General features: G+C 41.5%; 1 protein-coding gene across 3 annotated transcripts in view; it reads left to right on the forward strand.

Moving 5' to 3' along the window:
* The window catches only part of mob2a (MOB kinase activator 2a), an 83,542-nt gene that overhangs the window by 36,146 nt on the left and 34,384 nt on the right, over positions 1 to 13,012 (forward strand). Inside the window, exon 1 of one of the 3 annotated variants that reach the window (XM_073831912.1) lies at positions 1,124 to 1,453. The exons of the other annotated variants lie outside the window; for them this stretch is intronic. Coding sequence (XP_073688013.1) covers positions 1,416 to 1,453 — 38 coding nt within the window. The 5' untranslated portion in view covers positions 1,124 to 1,415. Of the gene's footprint in view, positions 1 to 1,123; positions 1,454 to 13,012 lie in introns of those variants that run through there. 3 annotated transcript variants of the gene reach the window in all.

Consider the following 13,012-nt stretch of genomic DNA (forward strand, 5'->3'; position numbering starts at 1 on the left):
ATCCTGAAATGTTTTCCTTAAAAAAGATAATTTCTTTATGACTGAAGAAAGAAAGACATGAACATCTTGGATGGCAAGTGGGTGAGTATATTATCTGCAAATTTTTGTTCTGAAAGTGAACTGCTCCTTTAAGTTACGAGAATAGTTTTTGTGCACAAAGTAAACAAAGATAACTTTATTCAAACGTTTCTTCTCTTCTGTGTCTATTGATGTCTGAAAACTTTCAGATTTATTAAAAAATACTTTAATTTGTGTTCTGAAGATGAACAAAGGTCTTACGAGTTCTCCAACATGCGGTTGAAGAATTAATATCAAAAGGACTTTTATTGGGGCGTTTGGCCTGTTTAGAGCCTATTTGGCATTTGGAAAAGTGCTGCAGAAAGATTCTTAAGTATTTTGTCTTTCACATGGAGAAAAAATAACACGCATAGCTTAGGATGTGTCGGTAAAACTTCAGCAGATTTTTTTGGGTGAACAAATTATTAGTCTTTGTGACAAGTCTAGGCTCAGTAAATGGAAAAACAAATCCAAATCGTACATGCTAGCCTATCAGGATGTGGCTTTCCGCCAACCTCAACCAATGCTGTGAGTTTGGGACTAATTGTTTGGCTGAACAATGAGGAACAGGGGAAATATTTGGGATTGCGCTTGAAGTAGAACATTATTTTTTGCTAAAGGGCCAGGAATCACTTTCTTTGATTCTTCAGTTGTTTCCCAGTAACTCCTTGTGCCAGAAATTGATCTCTTTATTTATGTTTATTCAGAGTAGTATTTTTTCCCCTCACATCGGTCACTTGTCTCCAGGTACTGACCCATGGCGAGTGTGTTTTTATTGACATTTTTCTTCAAGAGCGTAGAAAGCGTTCACGGTAAGAGAATTTCCCTAAAGGCACCATTTGCAGGAGCTGCTTGGGCCCTTAAAAAATTTCCTGGCTCAGAATATTCCTGCAGTGGGCCGTCATTGGTTTGCAGCAAGTCTATTTGCCAACCCAGTGCTCCCGCCTCAAAATCAGAGCCAACGGGAGAGTGAGACAGGGAGGAAAGGAAGAGAGAGAGAGGCAAGATGGGAGGGGGAAAACTGAGGGTATCAGCAGAGAGGAACACACACGAGCGCTGAGCGACTGTACGCGTTGTGCTCGCCTGCTGCGGACGCTTGTGTTTGTTTGCTGACTGAAGTGTTGTTCTGTCTGCACCGCGCCAAGGGAAATCGCCACCTAACAAAGCCCCGACTGTGTGCGGTCCAGCAACTGGAAACAGGAGAGCGAGTTAGAAAGTGCGAGGAGAAACACTTCGGGGCTCCACTGCAGATGCAATGCCAAGAGTTCACGCTCTAACGGATGCCGCTTACCTGTAGTACGTCTTAAAGCCGGCGCAACAGAGGACGGGACGATCTGATCGCTGACTTCGCAAGCTGCATGGGGGTTCTAGTGTGTTGTGACTGCTTCTTTTACAGGTACCAGTTTTGGGATGTTTCTTCCGCAGGAATTAAGGATGTTCTTGAGGCTTTGCCAGGTTGTGCTGGACGATCAGTCCTTAGATGACACCTAGAAGCTTCAGCAAGAGAAAGAGCAGTTCAAAATCAATGCGGCTTGTGATTTTTATTTATTTTTTGTAGTGTGTGGGGGCTGCGGACCAATGTTCGTTGGGACACTGTGTTCCCAGCTTGCTTTCCCCCCACTGCTAAGGGCAGACTTTGCCCTCTCCAATGTTAGTTTCGACCTCGGTTTGGAAAGTTAAGCAAGTGTTCAAAAGTTAGTGAATGCTCTTCACGTGATGCCGTTCTCTTTTTCCTTTACATATGGTTGTAGTTTTATTTTATTGCGGTACTGCTATATATAACAAATCGCTGAAGTTCCAGGGTTTCTCAAGGATGCTCGCCAATGTGAAAGTCCCAGATGTATTTGATTATAAGGTTGAGTTTGTTTTCTGCTGATCTATCTGTCCTTCGTTCCTTTGTCTCATTTTAGACTCTTGCAGTCAATGTTTACGTTTGGCAAGCTAGAAAACCATCAAGCTTTTCTTGATCAGCCAGTGTATTTTGTCTTTTGTGGCTGAGATGTTATTGGTGGCTGGTGTGGAAGAAGTTCACATCTTTGTAGTGCAGTATCCAAACTCAGTGTTTGGTTTTATAACATCGCCGTCAGGTGGTGTTGTTTAGTCTTTCAAGTTTACGTTGCCAGTCGTAAGCGTCCTCAGGGATGTTGGTTTTGGACACACCTGCTTTCCGCAAAAGCTTGTTTAGCCTCTGTAGTGTCTGATGTTTAGATAACCGCTTGAAGCAACACTCAAGTTGCAATAACTGCACTGATAAGTTGGCTGCGTGTAGATGGAAATTGTTGTACGTGACCATGCCAAGACTTGGATGAATGGAAAATGCATCCTTGCAAAGTTCACGCGGTATCAAATACAGTGTTGCTAAACTTGTTTAGGCGAACTCCCAAAATTTGTAATCACATCCTGTTTGGGATCGTGTAAACAGATTTGAGTTACTGTAGTTTTCCATTTGGTCTTCCTCAAAGGTGGCGTAGGATCTCGCATGGAAGTGATTTGTTATGGGAGTGTAAGTAGTTTAAAAATATTCCGGCACTGTCTGGTTTTGGAGTAGCCGTTATCTTCTAAGCCATCTCTGACTGGGGCGTCTATTTAATCTGATGTGCTTTAATTGGTCTGTGTCGGCCAGCGGTTCCTTACTGTCTGCATTCTTCTCTAGCTTTGGGCCAATCTCCTGTGACGATCATGTCTTTGGGTAAAAAGGCCAGGCTTTCGAAAGCTAAAGTCTGAGTTCATGATCTTTGAGGTTTCCTTTTGAATAAAATTAGCGTTGTGATGAATACATCATGTGCTATAAAAGTTAATGGCTAAATTTGGAAGATGGAAATTTTGATTATGTTCAAAATATGAGTAATGTTTTGGTAGCCATATTGCTGTTGTCTAATAGTAGTTTTGATTTCTGGACGCTGATAAGCTTATTTGTACCAAATTCTTGGAAACGAGCGAGTTTTGTACCAAGTTCTAGAAAACCTACTAAACTCATTTGTGACCCTGGACCACAAAACCAGTCGTAAGTAGCACAGGTTTATTTGTAGCAATAGCCAACAATACATTGTATGGGTCAAAATTCTAGATTTTTCTTTAATGCCAAAAATCAAAGTAAAGGTCCCTACCGTAAATATATCAAAACCTAATTTTTGATTAGTAATATGCATTGCTAAGAACTTCATTTGAACAACTTTAAAGGTGATTTTTCTCAATATTTTAGGTTTTTTGCACCCCCAGATTCCAGATTTCAAATAGTTGTATCTCTGCCAAATGTTGTCCTATCCTAACAAACCATACTTCAATGGAAAGCTTATTTTTAAGCTTATTTAGTTTTCATTATGCAAAAATATCAATTTCCAAAAACTGACCCTTATGACTGGTTTTGTGGTCCAGTGTCACCTTTTAATTTGTGATCTCACTTAGGGTGTGTTCACACTTGTAGTTCAGTCCGTTTGGTTCATTTGGACCAGACCAAAAAGGAAAATTGTACATTTGGTTCTGTTCCGCTTAGCGTTTTTGACAGTGAACCTAAAGATACAGAATCTAAAGGCATAGTAATGCTTTCACAACCTAATTGGTCAGGTTGAGTGACGTATATTTTGACGTACGCTTCGAAAAACATGCGTATATTTAAAGCTGTGCTGCAGGTATATGACATCAAATTACCCATTCACTGATCAGTCGCATTCATATTTCAATCAAATGTTTCATATTTCAATCAAAATTGCACCAGAGTTTATTTGGAAGCGGACCAAGACCCATCTTTTTAGCGGTCTTGGTCCACTTGTTTGGTGCACACCAGGGTTCGGATGGCAGCGTTCACACTTACTCAAATGAACTGCACTAACAGAGCAATCGCACCAGAGTTCGTTTTAATCAAGTCCAACATGACAAGTGTGAACAAACCCTTAAAAACACAATTCTAAATGGAATATTTAGTCTAAATGCTACTAAAACTGTAAATATTTGTATGTTCAGCCATTATATCAGCCATAAAAGTAAAGACTTAGGAGGTGCTAGATTGCACTTGAATGCTACTGTACATCTTATTTACTTATTTATCAGTTATCTTTTCCATAGTTTGTTGTCATCGTTGAGTAATGTTGTCACATTATCTGTAGCCCCTTCAGACCTCCAGTTCCCCACTGTCTCGCCCCTTCCGTCTCTCGTGTGAAAATTACGTAAGCGCCTCCTCCCACTGCGATAGATCGACTTGCAGCGGTGCCTCTCTCGCTCTGCCTCAGCATCCCGAGCTGCAGCGCGAGCACCTGATAATGCTTGCTCAGCGTCAGCGGCCAAGGTCACTTCATTCATCCCTACCTCAGCTGGAGAGACTGCACACATCCCGCCGTTTGACACTTAATCACATCAGCGAAGGATAAATGAATGCTTAAGCGGTGTAGGGCATGATCTGTTTTGGCGGTACTCTGCAAACCACATGTCCACCCCTCCCAGTACCCGCTTAATTACCCGAGAGATGTTGTTCGTTCCTGACAGATGTGCCCCTTTCATTTCTTTTGATTAATTGTGCTGAGATGGAGGGAGGTTACCACAAGACCATCACCACAGAAGTCCTCAGCACTCCCTTGGCTTGGTAATGTTCACATCTCATAACGGGAGTGATGGGTTTTTTGCAGTGTTAAGCCTTTCTATATTTAGCGGATGGGTGCTTCTTGTTGGAGGAGAATTACAAGGAGGGACGCAGTATTGCTCATCACAGCAAGTTCCTATTACGTAACATTCAGAGGTCAGAACTGTGACGTTATCTGGTTGGAAATGCCTTGGGGCTCCACTTGTTCAGGTACACTTGCGTTCTGATTGACACATTCAGTTGCATTTGCGCATCAAGGTCACATCATGCGTAAGTTTTAAAGGTTAGTTCTCGGAATTTAACGTCATTTTCATGTCTTGAAATGGAGGAGTCAAACTCTTTGGAGAGAAGTTAGCATTGAAGAGACTAAGGGGTGGTTGGCCAAGTTGGCGTTTAATGTAGGAGTTTTACTCGAAGTCGTTAAGCCATTTGATGTTGGGCCTTGCTTATGGAAATGGGTTATCCTACCTACCATTTACACAACATCTAATCCTCATAAACACAAATGGGAAGAACTGGCTGAAACCACCAGTTCCAGATCAATTGCATGGTGTTTATATAGTTTCAGCAGTCAAGATAGTTATCACTTTGTCTCACAAGTCACAAGTTCTAACAGAGATCTAATCACAAAAGTTTAGGTCATGGCTTCAAATATCTGAATGATGTTCAAGAGTTTTGTTTGAGAAACATAGTGGCAAATAATCAAGATCTATTGAGCGCAATTATTTGTTCTCAAGGTTGTGTCTTTTTTCAGATTTGTGAAGACAAAACAGAAAAACTAAGCTTAGGTTGGCCACTACATCCATTTGTGTTTATGGAGGTCATCACTTATTGAAGATAGTAGCTGGATAGGTTTGTTTGTTTCCATGAAAGTATGTCAGACCACTTTTTATGGTGATCTGAGACCAGTTTGATGGTCACTCTTGCGTCTTGTTGTTAGGGCTGGGTATCAAGGACTGATTATTTACTTTTTAGGCACCGACCAAATTGGCTCAATACCATTGAGTATCGAAAAATTACTTGTCATTCTATACCCAATTTTGATACCTAAGGGGTTAATTTCATCAACGTCAGTGCTGGTCATTGGCTCTGGCAAGGTCTGCAATGAAAAACACTTATTTACGCCAGTTTCGCCCAGAGACGTGGCATCACCCCGTATATGCATCCCAACCCCCATAGATTTAAGGTTACATTTACACTAGTAAAAGAGCATTTTAAAATTAAAACAATTATCATCTATATTGCCGGTTCCACGGTGAAAACATCAGAAAAGGTCTCCATCCACACTACATGACCAATAACACGTTACGTAACCATTTATGCACATTTCAGCATCATGCTACATAAGACATTTTATAAGATTTATACTATGCTTTTACTCAGAACTCGCTTTAAACCACCGTTAAGTGTTCGTAATAACTTCTGTCTGCAATCTATTGTGTGTTTTGGCCATATAATGTTGCTGAAATGTTATTTGTAGCCTTCTGTATAGGGCTGCAAATGATTAGTTGCGATTAATCGATTTAAAATAAAAGTTTGTTTACATACTATATGTGTGTGTACTGTGTATATTTATTATGTGTATATATAAATGCACACATATATATGTATTAAAAGATATTTGTATGTATTTGTTTGTAAACACATATATAAATATAAATATTTTACATATAATGTATTAATTATACTGTATTAATATTATTGGTGCCGATATTAAGCATTTTTATGGTTATCGGTATCTGTCATTTTAAGAAATGATTTGCCTACAAAGTAATTTAGAGTTTTTGTCAGAGCCCTTGTTATTCTTTTCTTAATTTTGACATTACACCAGACATATTTCGGTTGAAAATATCGGTTATCGGTCTACTTGATCTGTAATAATCGAAATGGCATTGATGTTGGTTTTAAAAGTCGTGTAGTGTATTCCAGGCTTTAGTGAGCGAAATCACCCTCTAGTGTAATCATATTAATCAGACCGATATGAAACACTGATATCGTGATACAGTTTCCAGCCATATCGCCCAGCCCTACACTCTAGTATAAACATAACTTAGTGAGCTATGCATTTTAAAACGAACACACTAGTGTAAACGTAAAATGTAACAGTGAGCTATGGGATTTAAAACAAAAACACACTAGTGTAAACGTAAAACGCAACTTAATGAGCTATGGGTTTTAAAACAAAAACACATTAGTGTAATCACAGTAGTGTAAACGTATTAAAAAACTATTTGATGTATGATTTATGTGTTGGTTACATTTCGTTCCTTTGTGCAGTGGCTCAGGAGACGAGTCTCTAAGTCTGTAAAAACATCAACAAGCTAAAAAAGTTTGAGGTAATGTGTAATGCAAGTTTTTTAAAAGGGATTTATTAAATTAGTATTGAAAAAATATTCAGGAACTGGTATCGGTATAGATATCGACAATCTTTGAACAATACCCAGCCCTACTTGTTGTGGTGTTCAGATTTGAGAATGGGAGGCACAAGTTAACTTTCTGTGGCATGTTAATGTCATCTGTTTATCTCTCACCAATTTTCATTCCAAAGCATGCATGTCTTCTGTGCTTCTGCTGGAAATCATGCCAGGAACAGGAGTCTCAAGACCTGCAACTTGAAAATGGTAGGCCAGAGCAGCATCAGGTTCAGGAAAGCTACTTTAATGTGACGTGAACCTTTGAACCACAACATTGTGTTGTTGTGGATTCGACATCCTCAGGGATGATACCAAAGGGCTCTACTGAGGTCTGGCTGGATGGGTTTCTACGAAACAAGCTCCCTCCCAGAGGCATCTAAGCTGTTAACAGGATAACGGTTTCCATGAGCCTCACACCTGAGCTGGGCTGCTGTTTACATTTCTACAGCCAATAAAAACATGAGGCTGAGCCCTTCACATGACTAGGTGTTTTTTTTTCTAGTAGACTCTCAATCCCAGTTGTTCTTTGGTGTTTTCCTTCCATCCTAGCTGAGCACGTACTACAGCGATGAGGGACTTGTTATTAAATTAAGATTAAAAATGAAGAATATAAACGGTTGTCTACAAGTTGGAAAGCGCTGAATGAATCTTCGGTTGCCAGTTTGTCTCTGGTGGGCTGGGTGGAGATGTTTGTGTAAACACCGGATAAATGTCTATGATGGTGGAGGGACCTGCTAAGGGGCAGAATCAGGAAATGAGCATCTGAGGGCACTTAAGGGCTGAATTACGGTTCCTGGGTTGTTATAGAAATTAACTTGCCAAAAAAGGAATTGGGACAGGAACGAAACTAACCACAGAGTCATTCGTGATAGTCTAAAATAGCCTGGAAAAACAGCTGGAGCACATCTTGCAGATCTGTGGTCTAGTCGCTTGAGCATTGCTGTTAGCGGAAAGTCCTTACTGTTTGGCATTTGACCCCTGAAGGTCAATATGCATTACAGTCATTGTCTAAGAGAGAGTTTCTTTCTCTTGCACCCCTCAGTAACCTGAAGGTCTTATCTTGTGAAGGTCTTCTTTTCTCAAGCATGTTTCTTGTACAAACATGGCATCCCACATCGTATTCATTCCCCCTCTTTCACAAGGGCTTTTTTTTGTATTAGACCCTAACATACAACTCTCCAGCTATGTCCACAAAATATTGACAAATTCTTCAAGAATGGTCAGTTTTGACCGTTCAAAAGTGTCTTGTTTGATGCATGTCGCAAAATGCTGTAGAACAATAAAGGAACTTAAAAATAAAGGTGCTTTAAAAGGTTCTTCACAGCGATGCCATAGAAGAACCATTCTGTCAAAGGTTCTTTTAAAGAACCATCTCTTTCTTACCTTTTTATAATCTGAAGAACCTTCTTTCGCCACAAAGAGCCTTTTGTGAAACAGAAAGGTTCTTCAGATGTTAATGTTTCTTTATGGAACCATTTAAACAAAAAATGTTCTTCTATGGCATCGTGAAGCACCTGGAGGTCTATCAATGGAGAAAAATGCTTTTTGCAGCTAGATGGTGTAGTTACAGCATTTAAAAAGTTTTTTATGTATTAGACCCTAACATACAACTCTCCATCTATGTCTACAAAATATTGACAAATTCTGCAGGAATTATCAGTTTTGAAAGTTCAAAAGTGGCTTGTTTGATGCATGTCACAAAGTGCTGTAGGACAATAAAGGAACTTAAAAATAAGGTGCTTTAAAAGGTTCTTCACAGCGATGCCATAGAAGAACCATTTTTGGTTCCACAAAGAACCTTTCAGTCAAAGGTTTTTTAAAGAAGCATATCTTTCTTACCTTTTTATAATCTGAAGAACCTTCTTTCACCTCAAAGAACCTTTTGTGAAACATAAAGGTTCTTCAGATGTTTTAAACAATCATTTAAACAAAAAAGGTTCTTCTATGTCATCGTGAAGCACCTGGAAGTCTATCAGTAGAGAAAAATGCTTTTTGCAGCTAGATGGTGTAGTTAAATGTTGATAAGGTTGGTGTACTTCTGTATTCCTCCAGTAGGAGGCGGTGAACATCTTTCAGTGCTTGATCTCTTTGTGCTTTTGGATGGAGTTTGTGGTTTAACCAATGCAATTTTGCATCACATGGTCTTTTGTCTTTTCATTTTTTTTTTTTTTTTTTTAATGTTTTTGTTTTCTAGCCCACAGCTGTTTTGCTCTTGATCTTTAAAGATCTTTACTGGAACTCTTGCCATCCATTTCGGATGAAGTATGGCTGTGTCTGCGCACATTTGTGACTATTCATGTATACCTCATTACTTTACATAATGGTTGTCTACACTGATGAAGCTTGTCTCATCATCTTTTTGTCCTCTGAACAAAAACCTTGATTAGCTTTTCCTACCTCCAAATCCAGGGATCAAAGGCTCTGGCTTTATAATTACCAACATTCAGTGGCTCTTTCACAAGCTGAATGAAGCCAGCTCTTTTCCCTGCATTATTTCCTAGTCTCAATTGATGTTACTATGGATTAACATCTGTATACCATCTTTAAGTCTATAATCCTAAACTACTTGAAATAATAATGACGGTGTTTATTTAAATCGCTGTAACTGAAGGTGACAAAGCAGCATGATTGTTTTAAATGCTATATGCTAAAGAGAATTTTGCTATCCACAACATTTTAATGCACATTTTGAAAAATGGATATACATTTTGAGAATTTCTAAAACTTTAACAGTGTTATTATATAACTAGTTAAGTTTGAGCTCAGTTTTAAATTGAGTAAGCATTAAATGATGAAAAGGATCATGTAATATAGTACCAGCAGCATCTGCCATCATTTAGTGAGCAATAGCAGATTAACCAAAGGCTTAGAAATCAGAAAATGTATATTGCCAAAGCATTTGGTAGATTTTGTAATGGACACCAATTAGATGACTTCTTTTGTTCATTGGATAATTGGGTATAAAGTTATCTGGTGACACTGTATCACTACTCTACTTTAACTAACCCGTTACTGCTACTGAATAAAAATAGCGTAATTGCGACCATTTATCTTTTTTCTTAGAATTGTGAGAAATGATCTCAGAAGTTTAAATAAGTAAGAATTGTGTGATACGCAGTTCTGATTTTTTTGCAATTTTGGCTTCTTTTCTCACAATTGTGTGATATAAACTCACAACTGCGAATTATAAAGTCAGAATTGTGTGATATAAACTCACAATTGCAAGTCAGAAAGTCAATTGATATAAACTCGCAATTCTGACTTTCTCACAATTACGAGTTTATATCTTACAATTTTGACTTTTTTTCTTGAAATGTTAGCTTATTTTCTCAAAATTGTGTGATTTTTAAACTCACAATTGCGAGTCAAAGTCAATTGATTTAAACTCGCAATTCTGCCTTTCTCACAATTTCAAGTTTTTATCTTACAGTTTTGACTTTTCTTGGAATTTTAGCTTCTTTTCTCAGAATTGTGTGATATAAACTCACAATTGCAAGTAATGAAGTCAAAATTGCGATTATAAACTCACAATTCTGACTTTCTTGCAAATACGAGTTTATATCTCACAATTATGACTTTTTTCACATTTTTTTTCTTGCAAATTTGGCTTCTTTTCTCAGAATTGTGTGATATAAACTTGCAATTCTGACTTTTTCAGTTACAAGTTTATATCTCACAATTGTGACTTTTTTCCCTAACAATTCTAACTTTTCTTGCAATTTTGGCTTCTTTTCTCAGAATTGTGTGATAGAAACGTCTCGGTTACGTATTGTAACCCTCGTTCCCTGAAGGAGGGAACGGAGACGTCTCGTCGGGACCGACGAATTGGGATATCGCCTGGATAGACCAATCTACTTCGTGTGTATACAAACGAGCCAATGAATATTGGCATGCATGATTGCAGCCAGCTGCGGCTGATCACAGCGTGAGCATATAACACGCAGCAGGTGCATGCATCATCAAGGTTTCGCTGAGGAGCTGGGACAGGCCCGGCCGTACAGCGGTGGTACAGGAGCCGCGGCGACGGGACGAGACGTCTCCGTTCCCTCCTTCAGGGAACGAGGGTTACAATACGTAACCGAGACGTTCCCTATCAGTCGGTCCGTTCGACGTCTCGTCGGGACCGACGAATTGGGATCCCTAACAAAGCGCCGTGGCTGCTGTCCCTTCCAGTGTCCTGAGCGGGCCCCCCTGGGACCCGTTACTGGCTTTGGCCAGGGGCTCGCATCAAGGAGAGTCAGTCACTGTATAACTCAGCACCATCTATTTCAGTGAAACTGAAGCACTGGGAATATGCGGAGCTCACGTCCTTCCGATAGGAGGTTCGGAGCAATACACATATAACTCAATTCCGGTTTATATGGAAGATTGGAGGTGATTGAACCCTCGTATACTGGTAGAAGTACTACCGGGGAAACACACAGCCTCTAGGGCGCAATGTGGAATTGTAAGAGATGCAACTGAGTCTCTACGTAGAGCCTAGCCCTCTATCGGTTCTGAAGGATTCATCGAGTGAGGGCCTGACGCCTGACGTTCCGCTACGTCGGCTGTCAAGCTCAGCGGAGGAGCTCGACAGAGCTACTTTTAGGTTACTCTGGAGCAGTATAGCAAGCCGACCCGAGGCCTCTCTGTGCCTACCCGTTTGAGGTGAGAACACAGGAGGAAACTGTGTCTACACGAAGGCTATAGAACCTTGTGAACGTGTTAGGGGTCGCCCAGCCCGCCGCTCTACAAATGTCATTTAGCGAGGCGCCACGAGCCAATGCCCAGGAGGATGCGACACTCCTAGTCGAGTGCGCTCTCAGCCTGAGGGGGCAGGGCACACCCTGAACCTGATAGGCCAGGGTAATGGCATCCACTATCCAGTGGGCCATCCTCTGCTTGGAGACGGCATTCCCCTTCTGCCTGCCTCCATGACACACAAAGAGCTGGTCTGAGGTCCTGAAGCTTTGTGTCCGGTCAACGTAGCATCTAAGTGCTCGGACGGGGCAAAGCAAAGCTAGGGCTGGGTCTGCCTCCTCCGAGGGCAGCGCTTGCAGGCTCACCACTTGGTCCCTGAAGGGAGTCGTGGGAACCTTGGGCACATAACCTGGCCGGGGCCTCAGTGTTACCTGGGAATCCGCCGGGCCAAACTCTAGGCACGAATCGTTGACCGAAAATGCATGCAGGTCTCCTACCCTCTTGATGGAAGCCAATGCAAGCAGGAGCAGAGTTTTCATTGAGAGAAACTTCAGCTCAACTGACTGCAAAGGCTCAAAGGGAGCCTGCTGCAGTGCTGAGAGCACTAGCGACAGGTCCCAAGAGGGCACGGAAGGGGGCCTAGTGGGATTCAATCTCCTGGCTCCCCTAAGAAACCTGGTGACCAGGTCGTGCTTCCCTACCGACCTTCCTTCTATGAGGTCGTGGTTGGCAGCTATAGCAGCCACATAGACTTTAAGGGTTGAGGGGGACAGCCTACGCTCCAACCCTTGCTGCAAAAAGGAGAGCACGGTTCTGATCGGGCATCTTCGGGGGTCCTCTCCCCGGGAGGAACACCAATCAACGAACAGGTTCCATTTAAGGGCGTAGGCATGTCTAGTAGACTGCGCTCGCGCCGAAGTAATAGTGTCAACTACCCCTTGGGGTAGGTCACTTAGAACCTCCGCGTCCCGTCCAGGGACCAGACATGTAATTTCCAGAGGTCTGGACGCGGGTGCCATAAGGTGCCCCGTCTCTGAGTCAGAAGATCCTTCCTCAGAGGAATTTGCCAGGGAGGGGCTGTCGCGAGGAGCATGAGTTCGGGGAACCAGGTCCGAGTGGGCCAATAAGGGGCTACCAGAAGGACCTGCTCCTCGTCCTCCCTGATCTTGCACAATGTCTGTGCGAGAAGGCTCACTGGGGGAAACGCATATTTGCGGAGGCCCCGCGGCCAGCTGCATGCCAGTGCATCCGTGCCGAGTGTGCCCTCGGTCAGGGAGAAAAAGAGCTG

This window comes from Garra rufa, chromosome 25, assembly GCF_049309525.1.
Source record: "Garra rufa chromosome 25, GarRuf1.0, whole genome shotgun sequence".
Lineage (NCBI taxonomy): Eukaryota > Metazoa > Chordata > Actinopteri > Cypriniformes > Cyprinidae > Garra > Garra rufa.